Below are 17,601 nucleotides of genomic sequence, written 5' to 3' on the forward strand. Positions count from 1 at the left end.
AAAGTGAGAACAAATGATTAGCATTAGAAGGAAAAGGACAGGAGATCCATCGCCATTATGGATCTCATATTTTTTTATACTATATGAACTCTGCTAGGTGTGACCCAGTGTGCGCTTGATTCACATCACAACAACCAATTGGACATCGGAAGGACACGGGATTCTTGGGATATTTTGTCAGACTTAAGAAATCTGCAGCATCCTTTGTCATCATTTTTGAACTTATGACAGTTGATATATTTTGTTCTTTCAAGAACTTTTGAGGAAGTGTTAAACTTTGAAAATTAAATGTGGGAAGTGGGGCGGGGTCAGGTGAAGGTCAAAGCTCCACCATATCCCAGTCCCCACTATGGTGCTCTGCAATGTCCACACCATCAGGACTAAAAAGAAAAATATTGAGACACTTGCTTGATATCCTTCACTGAAACTCAGTTCACTCCTTCTGAATTGTATAGTGGTTTAACCCTCAATGGATTTAGATCCCCCATGAGACGGGATAGGAGGGTCGATCTGAGAGGGAAATCCCAAGGGGCTGGGAGAGTAGAGTTTCCCTTTACGTCTGTGTGCATCGAGGATATAGAGCTGCTGTCCATCTCCCTGCAACCTGTTTGGCTTTCATCCACATACATTTCTGATTATAGTATATACATCCAAAAGCCAATAAAACAAATGCTGCAAACACTATTTATCAAGTTACACAAAGTCTCCAGTCCCTCTTTCTGACCTTTGTTTTATTCTTGGTGATTTTGACCATTGCAGTTTGAAGATGTTGGGTAACTTTTTTCAGTATATTTCCTGCATCACTAGAACAAAGAAAACATTAGATATGTGTAACGTTTCAATAAAACAGCTTCTCTGATCATAACGTAACACTTCTTATCCCCACTAAAAAAAACCTCTTTTTAAAAGATTAAAGTTGTTACGAGGAGGGTAAAAGTGTGGTCAGAAAATTCTTTGAAGTAATCAAAAGAATTGCCAAAAGGCACTGATCGGGATGCTTTTATAATTCTACAGAGATCCATAACAAAAGGGTTTAAGTAATTTCCTCCTTATTTTCTACACAAAGCAGGTTAACATTTTTCTAAACACTAAACCATGGTGAAACAAAAACAGAGAGGGACAAAGAAGTGATGTATCTTTATATAGTAAAGATAAAGAGAAGTTGGAAGCTAATATAGCAACTATTGTATTAGATTAGAAGGGACAATCTTCAATATAAGAACAGAGGAAAAATGTAATATTAATAATCTTAAAACTGTATGAGATGGCATGAAAGTCATGACTGGACAGAACAATGAAAGGAGCAGACAGATACAAGGAGGAGAACTTAAGGAGCAGTTGGAGCTTGCAAATGCATGAATGATTTTTATTTTTTTAGACAATGTTCTGACAATTGTCCTATCTTCTGTAAACCTGCTTTAGTGTTCAGTCAGTCAGGTCTGTGCTCCACAGATCTAACATTAGAAAAAGTCTGGGGTCTGAAAGGATCAGGGACAGACTTCCTAAAATCTGTGCCAACCAACAATATTTTTACAGAACTGTCTGAACCGTCTCCTTTCCTCAAAATGTTCCCAAGCTCTAAAAGGAATCTATAATTGTATCTGTAGAAAAAAAAAAGTCATCTCCAAAGAACCTAATGATTTTCAGCAGGTGGCTTTGACCTCTAATGTCCTAAAATGCTTTGAGCTACTGGTCAAAGCCATTCAGACTGAGGAAATAGGGCGCCAGTTTGACCCATAGCAGTTTTCTTACCAGGCACACAGAAGAGTGGAGGACACTACTGTTGCTCATTTCAATTATCTGCTCAAGCAACTTGAGGGCACAAAAATCTATGCAAGACTTTTATTTGTGGATTTTACTTTGAGAATATTTTAATATAATTCACAACACAGTTCTTGGTGAAGAACTCTGATCCCTATTCAATCTCGTTTTTGGCTTGGTGAAATAAATTTTAGACTTCCTTGAAAGGGGGCAAGATGCCAACCCAAGTACCTTCCCTGTCAAAACCAAGATGTGGATTTATTCGCAGTGATTGAGAAGGAACAGCTTTGCTAGTCACAGTCTAAATCCACCAATCATAACGTATTACAGATAAGATGCTTGGTGTGTTGGACATTGATATATTAATATAAAGAAAGATTGTGACAAGGTCATGGAACGTAACTAGGGTGCAGTCTTGATACCATTTGTGATAATGGACATGGCAGAGCGGCATGATCTTTCAGCCATGTTGCATACTGATGCATCAGGGCTGTCAGGATCAGAGGAACACGTTATAGGGTCATCAAGGGAAGGTGCTGCTGATTTATAGTTTGGGGAGGGCACAGGACAGCATGTAAAGGATGTGGAAAATTGCAAGGTTAACCCAAGTTTGGTAACTTATAGAAGTATAACAACACCATAACAGTTTTAGAATTAAAGATGTCTTCTTGACACAATCTAACATTGTTCCTTTACATCGTTTATGCCATTGAGAGCTTAGCAAGGTCTTAATTCTATGTGAAGAGGCCTACTGAAAACACTACCATCGAAACTAACTTTCTCAAAGTTAGCTTCTTGTGAAAGCAAACGCATAGCATTAAGGTTTTTATTATCAGAGCTGAAGTTTCACAATAATATTTATTTAATATGTGGGCTGCACAGTTGCGCAGTTGGTAGAACTGTTGCCTTGCAGCAAGAAGGTCCTGGGTTCGATTCCTGGCCTGGGGTCTTTCTGCATGGAGTTTGCATGTTCTCCCTGTGCATGGTGGGTTCTCTCCAGGTTCTCCGGCTTCCTCCCACAGTCCAAAAACATGACTGTCAGGTTAATTGGTCTCTCTAAATTCTCCCTAGGTGTGAGTGTGTGTGTGAGTTGTTGTGTGTCCTGTATGTCTCTGCGTTGCTCTGCGACAGACTGGCGACCTGTCCAGGGTGAACCCCGCCTCTCACCCGGAACGTAGCTGGAGATGAACCAGCAACCCTCCTGACCCCATTAGGGACAAGGGTGAACAGAAAATGGATGGATGGATTTATTTAATACCAATATTACTGTGCCTACAATCATACTAAAACATATTATATATGCTGAAAAAGAAAAAAAGTACAATTGTTAAACTATCATGTTGTGTCTGTGTGTGTTTAAAAATGTGCTACATGATGAAGCAGTGCTTTTAACCAGTATTTTCTCCTACACTGTTGCACATTTGAAACCAGGTATTTTTGTATACTGTATAATAAGACTCAGTTTTTTTTTTTTAACTCTCTGATATTGAACTTGACTAAACTTTTTGTTTGGATTGGATTAGGTTTCCAATTTCTTTCTCAGAATAATGCAGAAAAGATACAAGCAGAAGAATTGGTACCTTAGGCAATTTACAGATGCCTGCATTTTTGCATAATAATTGCATATCTTGTTAAACAATAGCAGCATAATTGGCTTTGGCAATAATTATGTATTAGTACCAATGCATAATCCCATAATACACATTTTATATGATATCTAAATTAAATTATTATTATTTTACACATAACAAAATATTGTTAAATCAATTAGCAGGACGATACTTGTGGATAACCAATGAAAAGTATGACATGATGAACTTGAAACTAAGATGTTAGAAAACTTTGCTCCCCTCCAGCAGTGTCTGTAATGAATTTAGGAGTCATCCTGTTTTTGATAAATCATGCAATTAATTACTGTCAAGGTCAGTCATCAGTAAAGTGGTTGCGAAGCTTTAGAGCACATCACCACCTGTGACACAGACACTGGATGAGCAGCAGTGGATTTTTTGGCCTCCGTTCATCGACGTGGCCCAGTCAGAAATTTATTTATTTTTCTTTAAATCTGTTTTGAAATGCAGTAATGTACAGCGCCACTACACAAAATGTTTTTTAAGAGGTTCCTGGAGACAGGCAATAGATTCAATCTGTTTTATTTGTATGCCTATTGGATTTTTCTGTTATTTCTGTGAAAAGAAAACAAATTGAAAACAGAACTGCAATTGCTGAAGTTTTCATTTGTAAAGTATACATATTATTATTTGAGAAGCAAATGGAAACTGTTTTGTTGTGAACACTTTACTTTTATTAAATGTTCAAACTGAACGACCAAAACATTTGAGTTGTGAATATTTGAGGAGGAGAAATTTAGAAGGGAGGAATTGAAACAAAGCCTCTAAAATGTCTCTAAAATCTCATCTGCTGTGAACACACTGAACTGATAACATATGTGTTTTATCAGTTCAGACTGAATTCATGAACACAATGTTAAACAATCAACTAACAAATAAAACTTAATTATTGACCAATGTATGTTTAAATACATTTAAATTTTGTTGCTTGTGTTTGTCGCAAAAGAGCAGAAAATACCTTAGGCAACAGCAGATGAGCTAGTCCACAAGCCTGGCAGCAAAGTGAAATAAAAAAACAACAGTGAATGTCCCTGCTGGCTCATAATGCATCTCACTCAATGTTGCACTGTTGTTGTTTCTGTGCCTCACAGGTAAAACACTTCTGAACTTGTAGCACAGAGCACTGTCAGCATAGATGTTTGTGAAGTCTAACCACAATAACTGACATCGCCAGTGATTGTTGGGTCTGTGCATGTGATCGCTGCATGGTGTTGAAGCATGTGACAGCAGAGCTGCCTTTCAGTCGCAGACACAGAAATGACTTCTGCTGGTTCTAGGATAAATTGCATCATCCATGGAGTTCTTAAAGGGATAGCTCAACATTTTTAAATTTTCTGCATGAAGTGTGTAAACTATTAGCTTCTTTATTATTATTATTATTATTATTATTATTATTATTATTATTATTATTATTATTATTATTATTATTATTATTATTATTATTATTATTATTATTATTATTTTACCAATAATAGACACTGCTCTACTGGTATCTTTATTTAAAGTTAATCCAAATTAGTTGGTCCTAGAGGCTGACACCAGCAGCTAGCTCAAAAGGAGCCAAGACCAAAGAACATTTTATCACTTTAAACCAATTCCAATCTGAAAAACTTTATAGCAAGCTCTGCACATGCTACATGACCAGAAAGAAAAGTAAGGGAATTCATTGGTAATAAAAATCGCTAACTTCTCATATTTTTTTGATTTCAAACGACTTTGTAAGTTTACCATATTATTACCCTTATCAGAAAGGCATTGCAAGTTCTTACAATCTTGTTTCACACAAGCAGAGGATTAGTGAGGAACCACCTTATACCACTCTTCAAGGTTCACTTGCTGTAAACTTCAGCCACCAAGATTAACTGCTCTGGATTTATATTAAGTGGTAATACATGGAATTTGTCTACTGCAAAACAGACTAACTACTGGTACCTCATAATTTTTAGAAAACTGTAGCAGTGACATGTGCAGAATTCTTTTGGGAAACTATTTTTATTTTTTTTTTCTTGTGCATGGCTTGCACAATTAAGTTACAGTTCACACACATTGTTTTCCTGATCAAATCTTGGTTTTCCAATTACAGCACAAGCCTTTTTTATTTCTTAATCTGGTGTCCACAGTGAAAGAGAGACATATTCTTATTTTCTTCCATCATGTCACGCAGTTTGTTCTGCCTATGTCGCTCATGTTTAGACATAGAATTGTAGGCCTTTCAAAGTAAAGCACCAAGTCTTGAAAGAAAAAGAAAAACTTATCATCTAAGTTCTACTGAAATGAGTTATAAGCAGATACTTAACATAGCACTTCAGCCAACAGCTGAACATGAAAACTTAAAAAACAACAAGATGTGAGCTTACTATTGCTATAATTGTCTAACATATCTTTAGAAAACAAATGACAAAACAACACGTATTTTCTGTGAAGGCATTTTCAGAACATTAAAGAAGTTTTCTTAACCCATGTTGGAATAAAATATCAAAGCTGACCTGCAGAAATTCCATTTGGGCGAAACTCTCTATCGCTGTCAACATTTCTGATCCTTTGTGCGTATTAATAGAATTCATCAAAGGAAGTATATTTAGAGCTTCAGGATTTCTAACCTACACTCCCAGCAGACAGAAGGCATGCGGCACAAACTTGAGAGTTAAATTTACAAGTGTTTCAGCCTTTTGCATCACAGACCTCTGTTTGCTGAATTCTGCTCTGCTTAATCCCGACATGAGAGAGGTTTGTGGACACATGAAAGACGTGGCGGCATGTTTGACTATGGATGAAGCAATAGGCCAGAGTCGACAGAGCTATCAGAAGTGCTTGTATGCTGGTCCTGAGAGTCGGGTTTTTGAGAACAGCCATGGTGGCTCTTACTGAGACTTCTGTGTCATCTGATGGCTAAAGGAAGATCCTTTTATTTACACAGAATGGTTTCGGGCACTTGATGTAGTCTCTCAGAAGACTAAAGCATTAAAGCCCTAGCACAAAAGAATACAATTGATTAAAAATGTAAAACATTTAATTAAATTAAACACTGTATAGAGAAAACCTCCACACATATCTACCTGCCAAACGTGGGTGAAACGTTGGCTGTGACAGGTAGCTGCAAATTCCTCCCAGCTGCGGTGGCGGGTGAAGAATTTGGATCTTGTTGCTGTGTGAAAGCATGTCCAACACTGAGTCTGACTGCTCTTTGTTGTGACTTTGTGTCTCTGTCTCTCCACAGGGAACACTTTGCTTTGAACATTGCTGGAAGCCATTTAGAAGGATATTAATACCCATTCTTTTTCCTCAAACAGACAAATATTCACAAAGGCACTTCAACTGGCAGCTGGGCTCAAAAAGAGCAGCCAGTCAACAAATGATCCCATTTGCAGGACTTCAGACTATTCTCTTTCCATGCATTTGAAGCAGATCATTATTTCTGTTAACTAACATATTCTTAAACTTTAAGCATGTTGAACACAGTGCCAGTGACAGCTGTTGCAATTAAATGTCAGAATGAGTATTAGGTCAAAGCTCCGATTCCCTGAAGAAGGTTACATTAGAACATAATCACCATCATGAATGGAACCTGCCGAGTATGAAACGCTTAGATAAATAAGATTGTCGATCCATATGGATTATAGAAACAATGTTTTCTACGCGTGATTAATAATAAATAAATTAAGAAATTTTCTAACTGCATGCCCATTGAAAGTCATTAGTAAGCACAAATAATCTTGGTAAACAAAGTGAAAAAGTAATTTGATGTTTAACGAAGTTGCTAACAGAATGGACATATTTTATTCACTCCAGTTATTTCAATCATTTAAACATTATGGATCGGATTCATGTTAAAGGAGTCTCCTTGAGTTCCAGTGATGAAAGACACAAAATAAGTGTTTCAGTAATTTTAAAAATAAATGATAATGGTTTGTTTGTCTTAATTTGTAGCTTAGAAAACTAATAAGCTGCCCTGAAGGAAAAATCAGAAGATTGTTCCATTGTTTAATTAAAAATGCAAAAGTAACTTGTAATCTACAGGAAGGACTAAAGAGAGATTTTAAAAAATGTGTTGCTTCATTTAGACAAAATGGCCATTAGCTTTTTACTAATTAGATATGAAATTAGAGTTACTTCCAAATGAGGGCAGTTGCATGTTCCTCAGACTGTAGCCAATATCCGAGGATATTCACACAAGAGAAAATGAAACCCCAAGTTGATTCGATAAGAGTTGCTAAACTCAAAGGTGAAGACAAATCTATTTCTCACTACATCATCATTTTGAACCAGGATAAAGCCTCAGGATGTTTCCACTTGACAATAAAGCACAAAAAGCAGGAACTGAAGAGTGTCAGTTGAGGACCCCAAAGTTTCTTGTAGAACATCATATGGACTGTTGACAAATGTTGGAGTGTTTCTAGCCATTAACTGCATGCTTACAAAAGAAAAAAAAACGTTACGTTTTTCTTTTTACGTCAATTATTTCCAATGACTTTTGACACGATGCAATTTGATTTTGTTGTCATTTTTGCATGTATTTCCCTACAAACTCTGCAGCATGATTTATTCAACTTTTATTTTGTATTTTGTTATTGTTTATTCTTGTGCCTTGGTTCGAACTGATTTTGTACTGTACAGCACACGGATAAACAATTTGTTCAATTAAATGTGCTCTATAAAAAAATTGCTTTGAATTTGGAGATACTTACACATAATGTTGATAGACCTATTTAGTTACTTTCTAAAATTAGGATTTAGTATTTAGGGATAACAACTTTGCAAGTAATACAGCTTTCATCAATAAACCCAAAGTTTTAAATTATTTTTGCTGCTGCAATGAGAACTAAAAGGCACACATAGTAGGGGTCACAATTTGAATGTTGTAGCTAGCACCACATAGTGATTTTCTTTCTAAACTTTTTGCATGGCTTCCTTTGATTAAATGTTCGATTGATCCAGCAAGTTAGACTTGAAGGACAAGGAAAAAATGCCCAAAGTGTGAAAACTTGCTTGTTAATGTTTGATTTTCTTTTTATTTGGTCTTTCCTCTACTATTAATTACATCACCAGTGCTTCAATTTGTCTTATGTTCTTGTAGAAGTTTGTGAGGTACTTAAAACCTCACAAAGGTTGTTCTATCAACATCCTGCACACTTTAACTACCACACTGTTAAAAACAGTGTGCTAAAAGCTATTAATTGTTCAAATAGTCAGGTTCCTACTTTTAAACTACAATGCAAATGTAAGAGTGCCAGTGTGGAGGATTCAGAATAAGAAATCAATATTTTTTTTCTTTCCAACAGGAAGTACTTCTGGAGCTTTTATCTGACTTCCTGTCCTTTCCATCGTCTGGCTGCTCGTACTGAAACTGGTTGTTCTTTTAAATAGAGAGCCAATGTTGCCATATGCCATCTCGGGATGAAGAACCACTAGAACATAAATACAATCAGCTGGGTCTCCTCATATATTTTCTTAACATTGCTGGCTCAACTGAATTTAGCTATATTGTATAACAATTGATGGGCAATTGAACTGTGGGGATGTTGATTTCAGTATGACTACAGCACTGAACTGGAAAGAAAGTAATTGATTTGACTAGTGCAATAGGTTGTGGATATGTTTTCAATAAGTAAATAAGGTTGAAGAAAATGTCGAGAAGTAAAGTTCAGTACGCAAGATCTAATTCATTTGTAAATTTGAAGAAAGTTTGCAGCACATACCACTTCATCTTCTCACATGCACCTAACCCTCTATAGTGATTTAGAAAACATTGTTATAAATCGGCTTATGGCTAATAGCCAACAGTTAAAATGTATTTTACAAATGAGAACAACTCACCAGGAGCTGAAATAAATGATGTGCTTCTAGAACCACAGAACTTTAGGCTAAGAGCATGATAATTACAGTAAGGCCTACAATAATTTGAAAAAGTGCAAATCACTATGATGCAGTCATTTCTCGATTAAAACAAAACACGTCTAAAACGGGACAGCAACAGGCAAATGAACGCTTCAAAACGAAAACAGAAGCAAAGAAGATGAAGCATTTCTGTGGTTGGAAATGTGTCAGATAACGACTTTAAAAGACACAAAAAACAACTCAACCGTATGCATTGCTAACAACATTGTTCTCATTAAGGTCAGTCACTGGGGCTTCATTAAAATTCAATGAAGCTAAGAATTTTAAGGCGTTGCCTTGATGTGTCAGTGTGGTTTATTCAGCCAACACTAACAAGCTTTCCTGTTCTGAGTGTCAATAAACACACAGCATGTAGAAAGAAGGTCACGTTGTCACCAACTTCAGTGATGGAAATAAATAAATAAAGTGGATCTGCAAAACTACAAAATTTGCTTGGCTGTGTTTTTAAAGTTTTAAAAATGTTCAAATCTATTTGCTTTTCACACAAAAGATTGTAAAATAGGGCTTGCTCAAAATGTTTCTGTTAACAAAAGGTAATTTAGATTTTATTTTTCTTCTCCAGCAACCATAGAGCTTGTGATAAGGACTACTCCAGACTATCCATCTAATGTACTCAATAAATCCTGCCTCCATACTTAATGCCAAACATTCACCAACAAGTAGAGCTTTATTTATCTACCAAATTATATCTTCTTCTTTTTTCTCTACTTACGCATTGTTATTGTTTACTTGAATAACCCTTTCAAAACAAACCTCTTAAAATTGCAAAGTACTGCCAGTGGCAAACCTGGACATTGTGAGCATGGGCTAATGCCTCACCTGCCCCACAAATCAAAACAATACACTCAGACTTTATACACATAAAACAGATGCACAATCGTACAACTGGAAATATTTGAGTTAGACCCAGAAGCAGAAGAAATATAACCTACTGCACAACCATGAAAGATGGAGTAAGTGATTTATGAATGACAAGTTAACAACAAAGCACTTGACTTAGCAGCCGTTGCGCAGCAAAGACGGCATTAAAAACATCTGACCAAACGTGCCACACCTCTGGTTGGGTTGATAGGTGAGGGGCTGAGCTTGGCTGGTGTTGCTAGGTAACAGGGCAGTGCCCACGGATGGTAACTTAATAATCAAGAGGTTTTTGAAAGCTCATTTTCCAAACACCAAAAAATCATATCATGTGCTCAGATACGGTACTTAAGTTTAAGTTAGTTTATCTGATGTCACATTTTGATTTGAATTTCACTTTAGCTCATGAATTCAGTACTCTGTGGCTAATCAGCTTGGAATGTGGCTAACTAAAATAAATGCATATGTAAAAAGGGGAAAAAGAAAATCCCTGTGTCAGTGACTATGTTATATATTAAAAATGACAGTATTCTCAACAGTACTGAACGCGGAACCCTAATTTATACACACAATTTTAGCAATACACCTGTGTTAGCATATTTCCCTGGTACTGTATCATGTTCTGTCCATTTGGGAAGAAAAGCAGTTTGATGATAGTTTCTTCATTCCCTTATGTCATTTAAAAGCAAACTATGTTTTTATGCCTGTTATTCAGCAATAAAGTTTTGAAAATATGTAGCTGCAATGCCAAGGAAAGAAAGTAACATTGACAAAAAAAAAAAGGAGCTTCTTTGTCCTGAACATGAATACCAGGAGTCTTTAATTCTTTGTTCATTCATTGCTGATGTATAAAATATATTTCATCAGTCAAAATATCTGAATGATCAAGTATGTTGATTAGTCGGCGTGTACTACTTTATTTGATAATGTAAGTAAGTATTCGTCAGTGTTGGCAAAACATCAAAGTAGCGTAGCAGGTATTAGGACATTCTTTAGCATTTACAGAATGTCAACATACAGGTATTTAAACACTTTCATAATGGTATCCAATGCAAACTGCTTTGACATCAACAACTGAGGCAGCTGCAGGAATGTCAAAAGTGTAGGAAGTAAAAGGTGAATCACTTTATTCTTAAAGCCTCACATCTTACCACACCAGTCCAAAGAAGACACACATGCATCCAGATAATATGAAAGGGGCATAACTCTGGCAATCTCAGTCTGCTGCAAACTGAATATCAATGTAAATGTAGTATTATCTTTTGATATTTCTCTACTGACCCCATCACAAAACAAAACAATGCTTCTCTGATTTGGGCCATCAACATTATCTCTGCAGCAAAGCAATTAGTTATCATTCGCCTACTATTTCTGAACTCACAGATCCTCTGACTCATTAAATAATTTAAATAATGAGTCTCTAATCTGTGATAGGTAATTTTAGCACTTTTTAAATAATTTTGACACTTAGTAAAACACCATCCTGGATAAAGATGGTTAGTTCTAAAAGCTATGACAGAAGAATAAAAGACTTCAAGGACATATTTTTATGCTATGAATTCTGGATAGTCAGTGAAGTTTCTAAAATATATTGTGAACATACATCCATCCATCCATGGCAGAGTCACACTCTAACGCACACTAGTCTAAAACTGATGGTCTGGATGCTCTTCTGTTCGCTGCATCAAGTCATTACAGAGCACCATGTCATTAACTGATGGTGTAGTCATCTATTACAGCTAAGAGGAAATATGCTAAAGCTGAGGCCAAATGATTCCAGCCTCAAGAAGTTCAGATCATCTGAAGGGCAGTGATTCTTCTTTTTCTATATAATTCAAAAAAGTTCATTTAACATCAATTTTAAATTCAATGTAAAAAATAAAGTAGTAGGTTAAAAAAAATGCATGTCATCCATAATGGATGACATGCATTTTTCATGTCATCCATTTCCAGTCCATTTTCTTTCATTGAAAATAATTTATTCACAAAATAAAATATTTTTAAATAAATATTTTTATATTGTCTGGTTAATAAAATGCTAAAAAAAAAAGGGGAAAAACAAGTCTTCATCCCCAAATATAATTAATTTTGTCCACTGAGGATTAAAAAATGTTTCTAATGTTTTTAATATTTTGCTTTGAATCACTTCATGTATTGGGCCAAGATAGAAGTGGAGAACCAGATAGAAACAGTTTTAATTCAGTTTGTTTACATAACGGCAATAAATGTCATCTGAAATCATATTTTGATTTAAGATAATAGAAATATGAAAAACTATACCTTTGGGGGCAAAATGTGCAACTCTAACTTCACTTTGTGTAGGCAGGGATCACTTAGCCTGACCATTGTCATCCTATTCAATTCCACTTGTTTCCAATCACAATTCACAGCACAGTCTGGCATTTCTCCCATTTACTTTGATTCCTCCATAGATTTTCTATCAGGCCAATCAGTGACCAGAAGAAGTTGTGAAAGATGTTGATTTTCTGTGCTACTTTAGAACTATAGTGCCTGTAGTTTTGGCAATGACAGTGAGACTGAATGAATCTGTTCAGTCCGTATTGGTCTTGCTTCCAAATACTGAATTAACATAAACAGCCGTCTTGTGCATCTCGGCACTTTTCTCTTCACAGTGGGGGATTGTTGAATTACAGAACATGTAATTCCCCATAAGGTTCATAGTGCCAAACTGACATCACATATGTCACAGACAAACGTTGGGGTACGTGGAAAAGATTTAAAACTTCAACAGAGTCCACGCTTCCAAGAAGCAATCGTTTCTCAATAGCAGAGAGCTTAGACCTTCTGTATGAAGGAAAGTGTAATACAAGAGGCTAGTTTTTACATTTACAAACTTCATAAAAAAAATTTAAACTAACCTAAAAATGTAATTTTCTGTTCATGTTACAGGATTGGCTTTGTATAAAGGGTACATTTAAAATAAGTGTTCATTTAACATTTAACAGACTGAATTAATAAATAGTAATGATGAAAGGTTAAGATTTGATTCAACTCAGAAGAAAAAGATGATGTCAGGACTGCAGACCTGGCTGATTTGCCAGATGTATGGCATGGCTTAGGTTACAGCTTATTGTCTTTGAAAATTAATAGGAGAAAGATGACAAAGCAAGCAGTAATTCCAGAGAACTCTGGTTAGTGAGATGGGAGTGGATCTCCAGAGAGAGATATTTATGTTATATCTTTATACTAATATTATTTGGCAAGCAATTACATCTGTATTCAAAATGCCTAGCCAGCCTGTAATTGAAAATGACACCGAAAGCTTGGCTACAGGATGGTTTGATTAAATGAAGAATGTCATACTCTAGTCTTGACTCATTATACTCCAGCATTTATTGTTGGCAGAGATAAATGATGAATATCAATAGCATGAGATTGATTCAAACATAGTCATATATGCAATATTAGACAAACACCTTGTGTAAACTTATCACTATTGGATTATTGTTGAAGTGAAGTGATTCCTCATGCTGTCCTTACTACCGTATGAAACATTATACATGTTTGTAATCATTCTCTGTTCTAATGTAAATGGACACATAATACTTAACATGCAAGCAGACGTTATATACTACTTCTTGGCTTAATCAAAGAAACGCTAATATCAGGAACTTGAAAAGTCAGAAGATGCACAATTCATAATACAAGAGATGGATAGGTGGGTCAGTCCCTGGTTTAAGTCCAACCCTTTTAGAATATGTAAATAAATGAGCCAAAGATAAAAAAAACACGGCAAGAAAAAAATGTAAGATGCGAGAGGGAGGAGGGGAAATAAAGGAGGGGAGCGGCATGAACAAGTGAGTAAGCGATCAAGGGAAAGAGAGCGAGAGAGGGAGAGAAAGAGAGAGAGCACTCTGAATTGTGAGTGGCTTACGACACTCAGTGAACAGAAGGTGCTTCTGCATGCGCTGTCAGTGTACTGGTCTGCTGCAAGGGATTGCTTGCTCTTTCGCTTCCCACATTTACCGCCCCTGCCTGCCGGACCAGCACCAGCCTCCAGCAGCCTCTTCCAGCTGGCTGACAAAACATTTGGAGAGCAAAGGAGTGAACAAAACCTGCGAACCACAGGGGATGCACGTCGCCTATAAACAGATACCAGCCACTGGGATGACAAGGAATGCTGTTACACAAGAAAACTGAGAAGAGGAGTCACCTCTGCAATATATTTTTTTCTTGCTTTCGTCACAGGAGACACGATTAAGAGATAAATGGATGTAAACCTCAAAGGACAGTGATTTCTTGCTGAGACGAACAGCAATACATTTCAACGGCTCAGCTGAAACTTAATCAGAGAGGAGGAGAAAAGACCGACACTCAGAAATTCTTCTTCATCGGTTTTTCTTGTTGCTTTGGTTGTCTCTTCTTGCCTCTGATCCTTGCAGCAGAAGACTGCAGAGGAGCAAAAGAGACAGAGCTCATGCATGCAGACAGGGGAACTTGCACTTCCTACCATCTCGCTGAAAGCTACTTGGATTCTTCCTCTTTCTGGCTCTTTCACTTGAAGAGAACTAAGACATTGTAAGCCTGCCAAGGATCTGGTGTCCACTGAAAAGAGAAAAGGCGGGGGGGGGATGTGTGCCACAGTGGGGTCTTTTTCAGATTCGTACATAATTAGTGTTGGGGCACAAAGCAAAATGCTAAATGGAGATTGTCAGCTTTTGGATAGGGGTGAGTAAGAATCATTTTGAATAAGAGTGACTGGAAAAGACAGTTTCATTTTTCATCCCCTATACTCTCCACCCACTGCCCAATATCTCTCATTGGCAAAACAGAACTGCTCTTTATTTTTCACATTTTGGACAAAAGACTTGTATTGGACTGTATAAAATAAATATATCCATTTCTGCAAATAAAATACAAAGACCAAATGAACTCAACAGTTTAATCACATAGGTTGAAAAAATGATCTGAAAGGTGCAAAAATAATATCCAGAGTGGTTCAATGGACATTTTCTCCCTGACATTCCTGGATATTTATGCTAATGGATTTCCTCCTAATTGGACTGTACTTAAAGTGGCCACTGAAGAAACCCCCCGGGTTGATACTGTGTTCATTGGGTATTTTTCTGAGAACTGTTTCCTTGGCAGAGGCAGTTTGTCCAAGGCTGTGCCGCTGCGACAGCAAGCTGCTGTACTGCGAGGGGCTCAACCTCACAGACATCCCCCGCAATCTGAGCAGTGCCATGGGCCTGTCTATGAGAGAGAACAACTTGACCGAGCTGCGTGAAGGCCAACTAGCTGGTCTGTCACAGCTAACCTGGCTTTATCTAGATCATAACAACATTGACATTGTAGAGGAGGGTGCATTTGAAAGGCTGAGACGGGTCAAGGAGTTGGACCTGAGCAGCAATCGGATTGAGAGTCTGCCAAACGGTACCTTCAGGCCCCTCCCAAACCTACGCATTTTGGATCTCTCATACAACAGGCTGCAGGCACTCGAGCCCGATCTGTTCCATGGCCTTAGAAAGCTTACCAATTTGCATTTGCGCTACAACACTCTAAAATTTGTGCCAGTGCGTATTTTTCAAGACTGCAGGAGCATGCAGTTTCTGGACTTGGGATACAACCAACTACAGAGCCTGGCAAGGAATTCCTTTGCTGGTCTTTTCAAGTTGACTGAGTTGCATCTTGAGCACAATGAGTTGGTCAAAGTCAACCTAGCCCATTTTCCTCGTCTTATCTCTTTACGTACCCTTTACATGCACAACAATCATGCCACAATTGTTGTCAACACTCTGGAGTGGACCTGGCATTTTTTAGAGAAGATTGACCTGTCAGCCAATGAAATCGAGTACATTGAGCCACATGTTTTTGAGAGTACTCCCAACCTGAAGGCGCTGATGCTTGACTCCAATCGCTTGACTTCTTTGGACCAACGCATCCTGGATTCGTGGTCGTCTCTGGACAGCATTACCCTGGCAGGCAATGACTGGGAGTGCAGCCGCAATGTGTGTGCCTTGGCCTCTTGGCTGAGTGCCTTCAGAGGCCAGCGTGACAGCTCCCTGCTGTGTTCAAGCCCCGACACTGCACAGGGTGAGGATGTGTTGGATGCAGTCTATGCTTTTCAGCTATGTGATTCGTCGGCAGAGGTAACCACAGCAGGCCTGTATTCATCAACAAGGGATCTGGCCAAGGGTGGCTCTGTGTTTCTGGGACCTTTTACCCCAAATCCCTATGAAGGTGAGGGTAGTGAGGTCGTCACAAGTTCTTATACTGTCACAGTGGGCCACGACGACCTGGAAAGCACCATGCAGATCCATAAGGTAGTGACTGGCACCATGGCACTCATCTTCTCCTTTCTCATCGTAGTTCTCATTCTGTACGTGGCATGGAAGTGCTTTCCAGCTGGAATAAGGCAACTGAGGCAGTGCTTCAGCAGTCAGCGTCGTAAGCAGAAGCAAAAGCAAAGCATGCAGCAGATGGCTGCAATTTCTACACCGGAGTACTATGTTGACTATAAACCTAATCACATTGAGGGAGCTCTGGTTATCATTAATGAATACGGCTCTTGCACTTGCCAACAGCAACCTTCACGAGAATGTGAGGTGTGACTGTGCTTTTTGACTACGTCTTTACCTGTGATTATGTGGATATACAGTAAATCCCTTTTTGGATACTAAAGAGAGGGAGATGTTGTAGAACAAAAGGGAATTATTTCATCTTTTTGACACTTTTTACACAGCTTTTCACTGTGATGTAGAAGGAGTATGCTTTACATGGCTGACTATGGTGGATTTATTGCTACTGCTCTCTCCTGCTAATTTGAAATCAAAAAGCATAAAGGGCACCTGGCAATGGGACGTGTTGATGCTCTGACGAAAAACAGAAAGGAATATGTTTTGTGTACTGGGAGCTTTTCTCTCACGGAAGGATATTTGAGCTTTAATGTGTCTTTCTATTTCAGAACATTTAAATATTGTTTAAAGATAAACTGGAGACAAACAAGATGAGAAAAAATAAGGAAAAGAAAATGAGAAACCATTTGTATTATGGTGCATACAATATTTGAAGAGCATTTAAAATATAAAAAAAACTGTTTAATTAAAAATGTAAAAATAAAAGTCTGTAAAATATGCTAAAAGAAGTGCAAGTGTGGAGAAATTGAAAAAAAAATGAATCTATTTCTTTTGTAAAGTACAAAAAATGTTTAAATAAATGAACCACTATTCACAGTACACTCATTTTGTATGTGATAAGCCTGTCCCAGTGGAAGAACGAAAATAGATGTAGTCTTTGTGCTCCTGGACAAGAGAGCCATGATTCTACAGTGTACCAAACCAAAAGAAAAAAAAAAAAAAAAGAGGAAAAAGAAATTTATGAAATACTGGGGAAAAAAATAAAAATGAAAGAGATATCTCCATTTCATCTCAAACTGCTTCAGCCACATTTGTTGGTTTACCATTCATTTTGTTGTCTTGTTATCGGCTTAGTTTCTTCC

The 17,601-nt window shown here is 37.4% G+C and overlaps 2 protein-coding genes across 4 annotated transcripts in view; one reads left to right on the forward strand and one right to left on the reverse strand.

Moving 5' to 3' along the window:
- ctnna2 (catenin (cadherin-associated protein), alpha 2) overlaps positions 1 to 17,601 on the reverse strand; it is a 298,746-nt gene that overhangs the window by 122,200 nt on the left and 158,945 nt on the right. The window lies entirely within an intron of this gene.
- On the forward strand, positions 14,008 to 17,515 carry lrrtm1 (leucine rich repeat transmembrane neuronal 1). Its single transcript, XM_044113702.1, has one exon. The coding sequence runs from the start codon at positions 15,140 to 15,142 to the stop codon at positions 16,712 to 16,714; it is 1,575 nt and encodes a 524-aa protein (XP_043969637.1). The 5' UTR covers positions 14,008 to 15,139; the 3' UTR covers positions 16,715 to 17,515.

The sequence above is a fragment of the Gambusia affinis genome, linkage group LG04 (assembly GCF_019740435.1).
Source record: "Gambusia affinis linkage group LG04, SWU_Gaff_1.0, whole genome shotgun sequence".
Taxonomy (NCBI): domain Eukaryota; kingdom Metazoa; phylum Chordata; class Actinopteri; order Cyprinodontiformes; family Poeciliidae; genus Gambusia; species Gambusia affinis.

Coding starts and splice junctions, on each gene's coding strand:
- lrrtm1 (XM_044113702.1), top strand. CDS start 15,140: ATGCTAATGGATTTCCTCCTAATTGGACTGTACTTAAAGTGGCCACTG.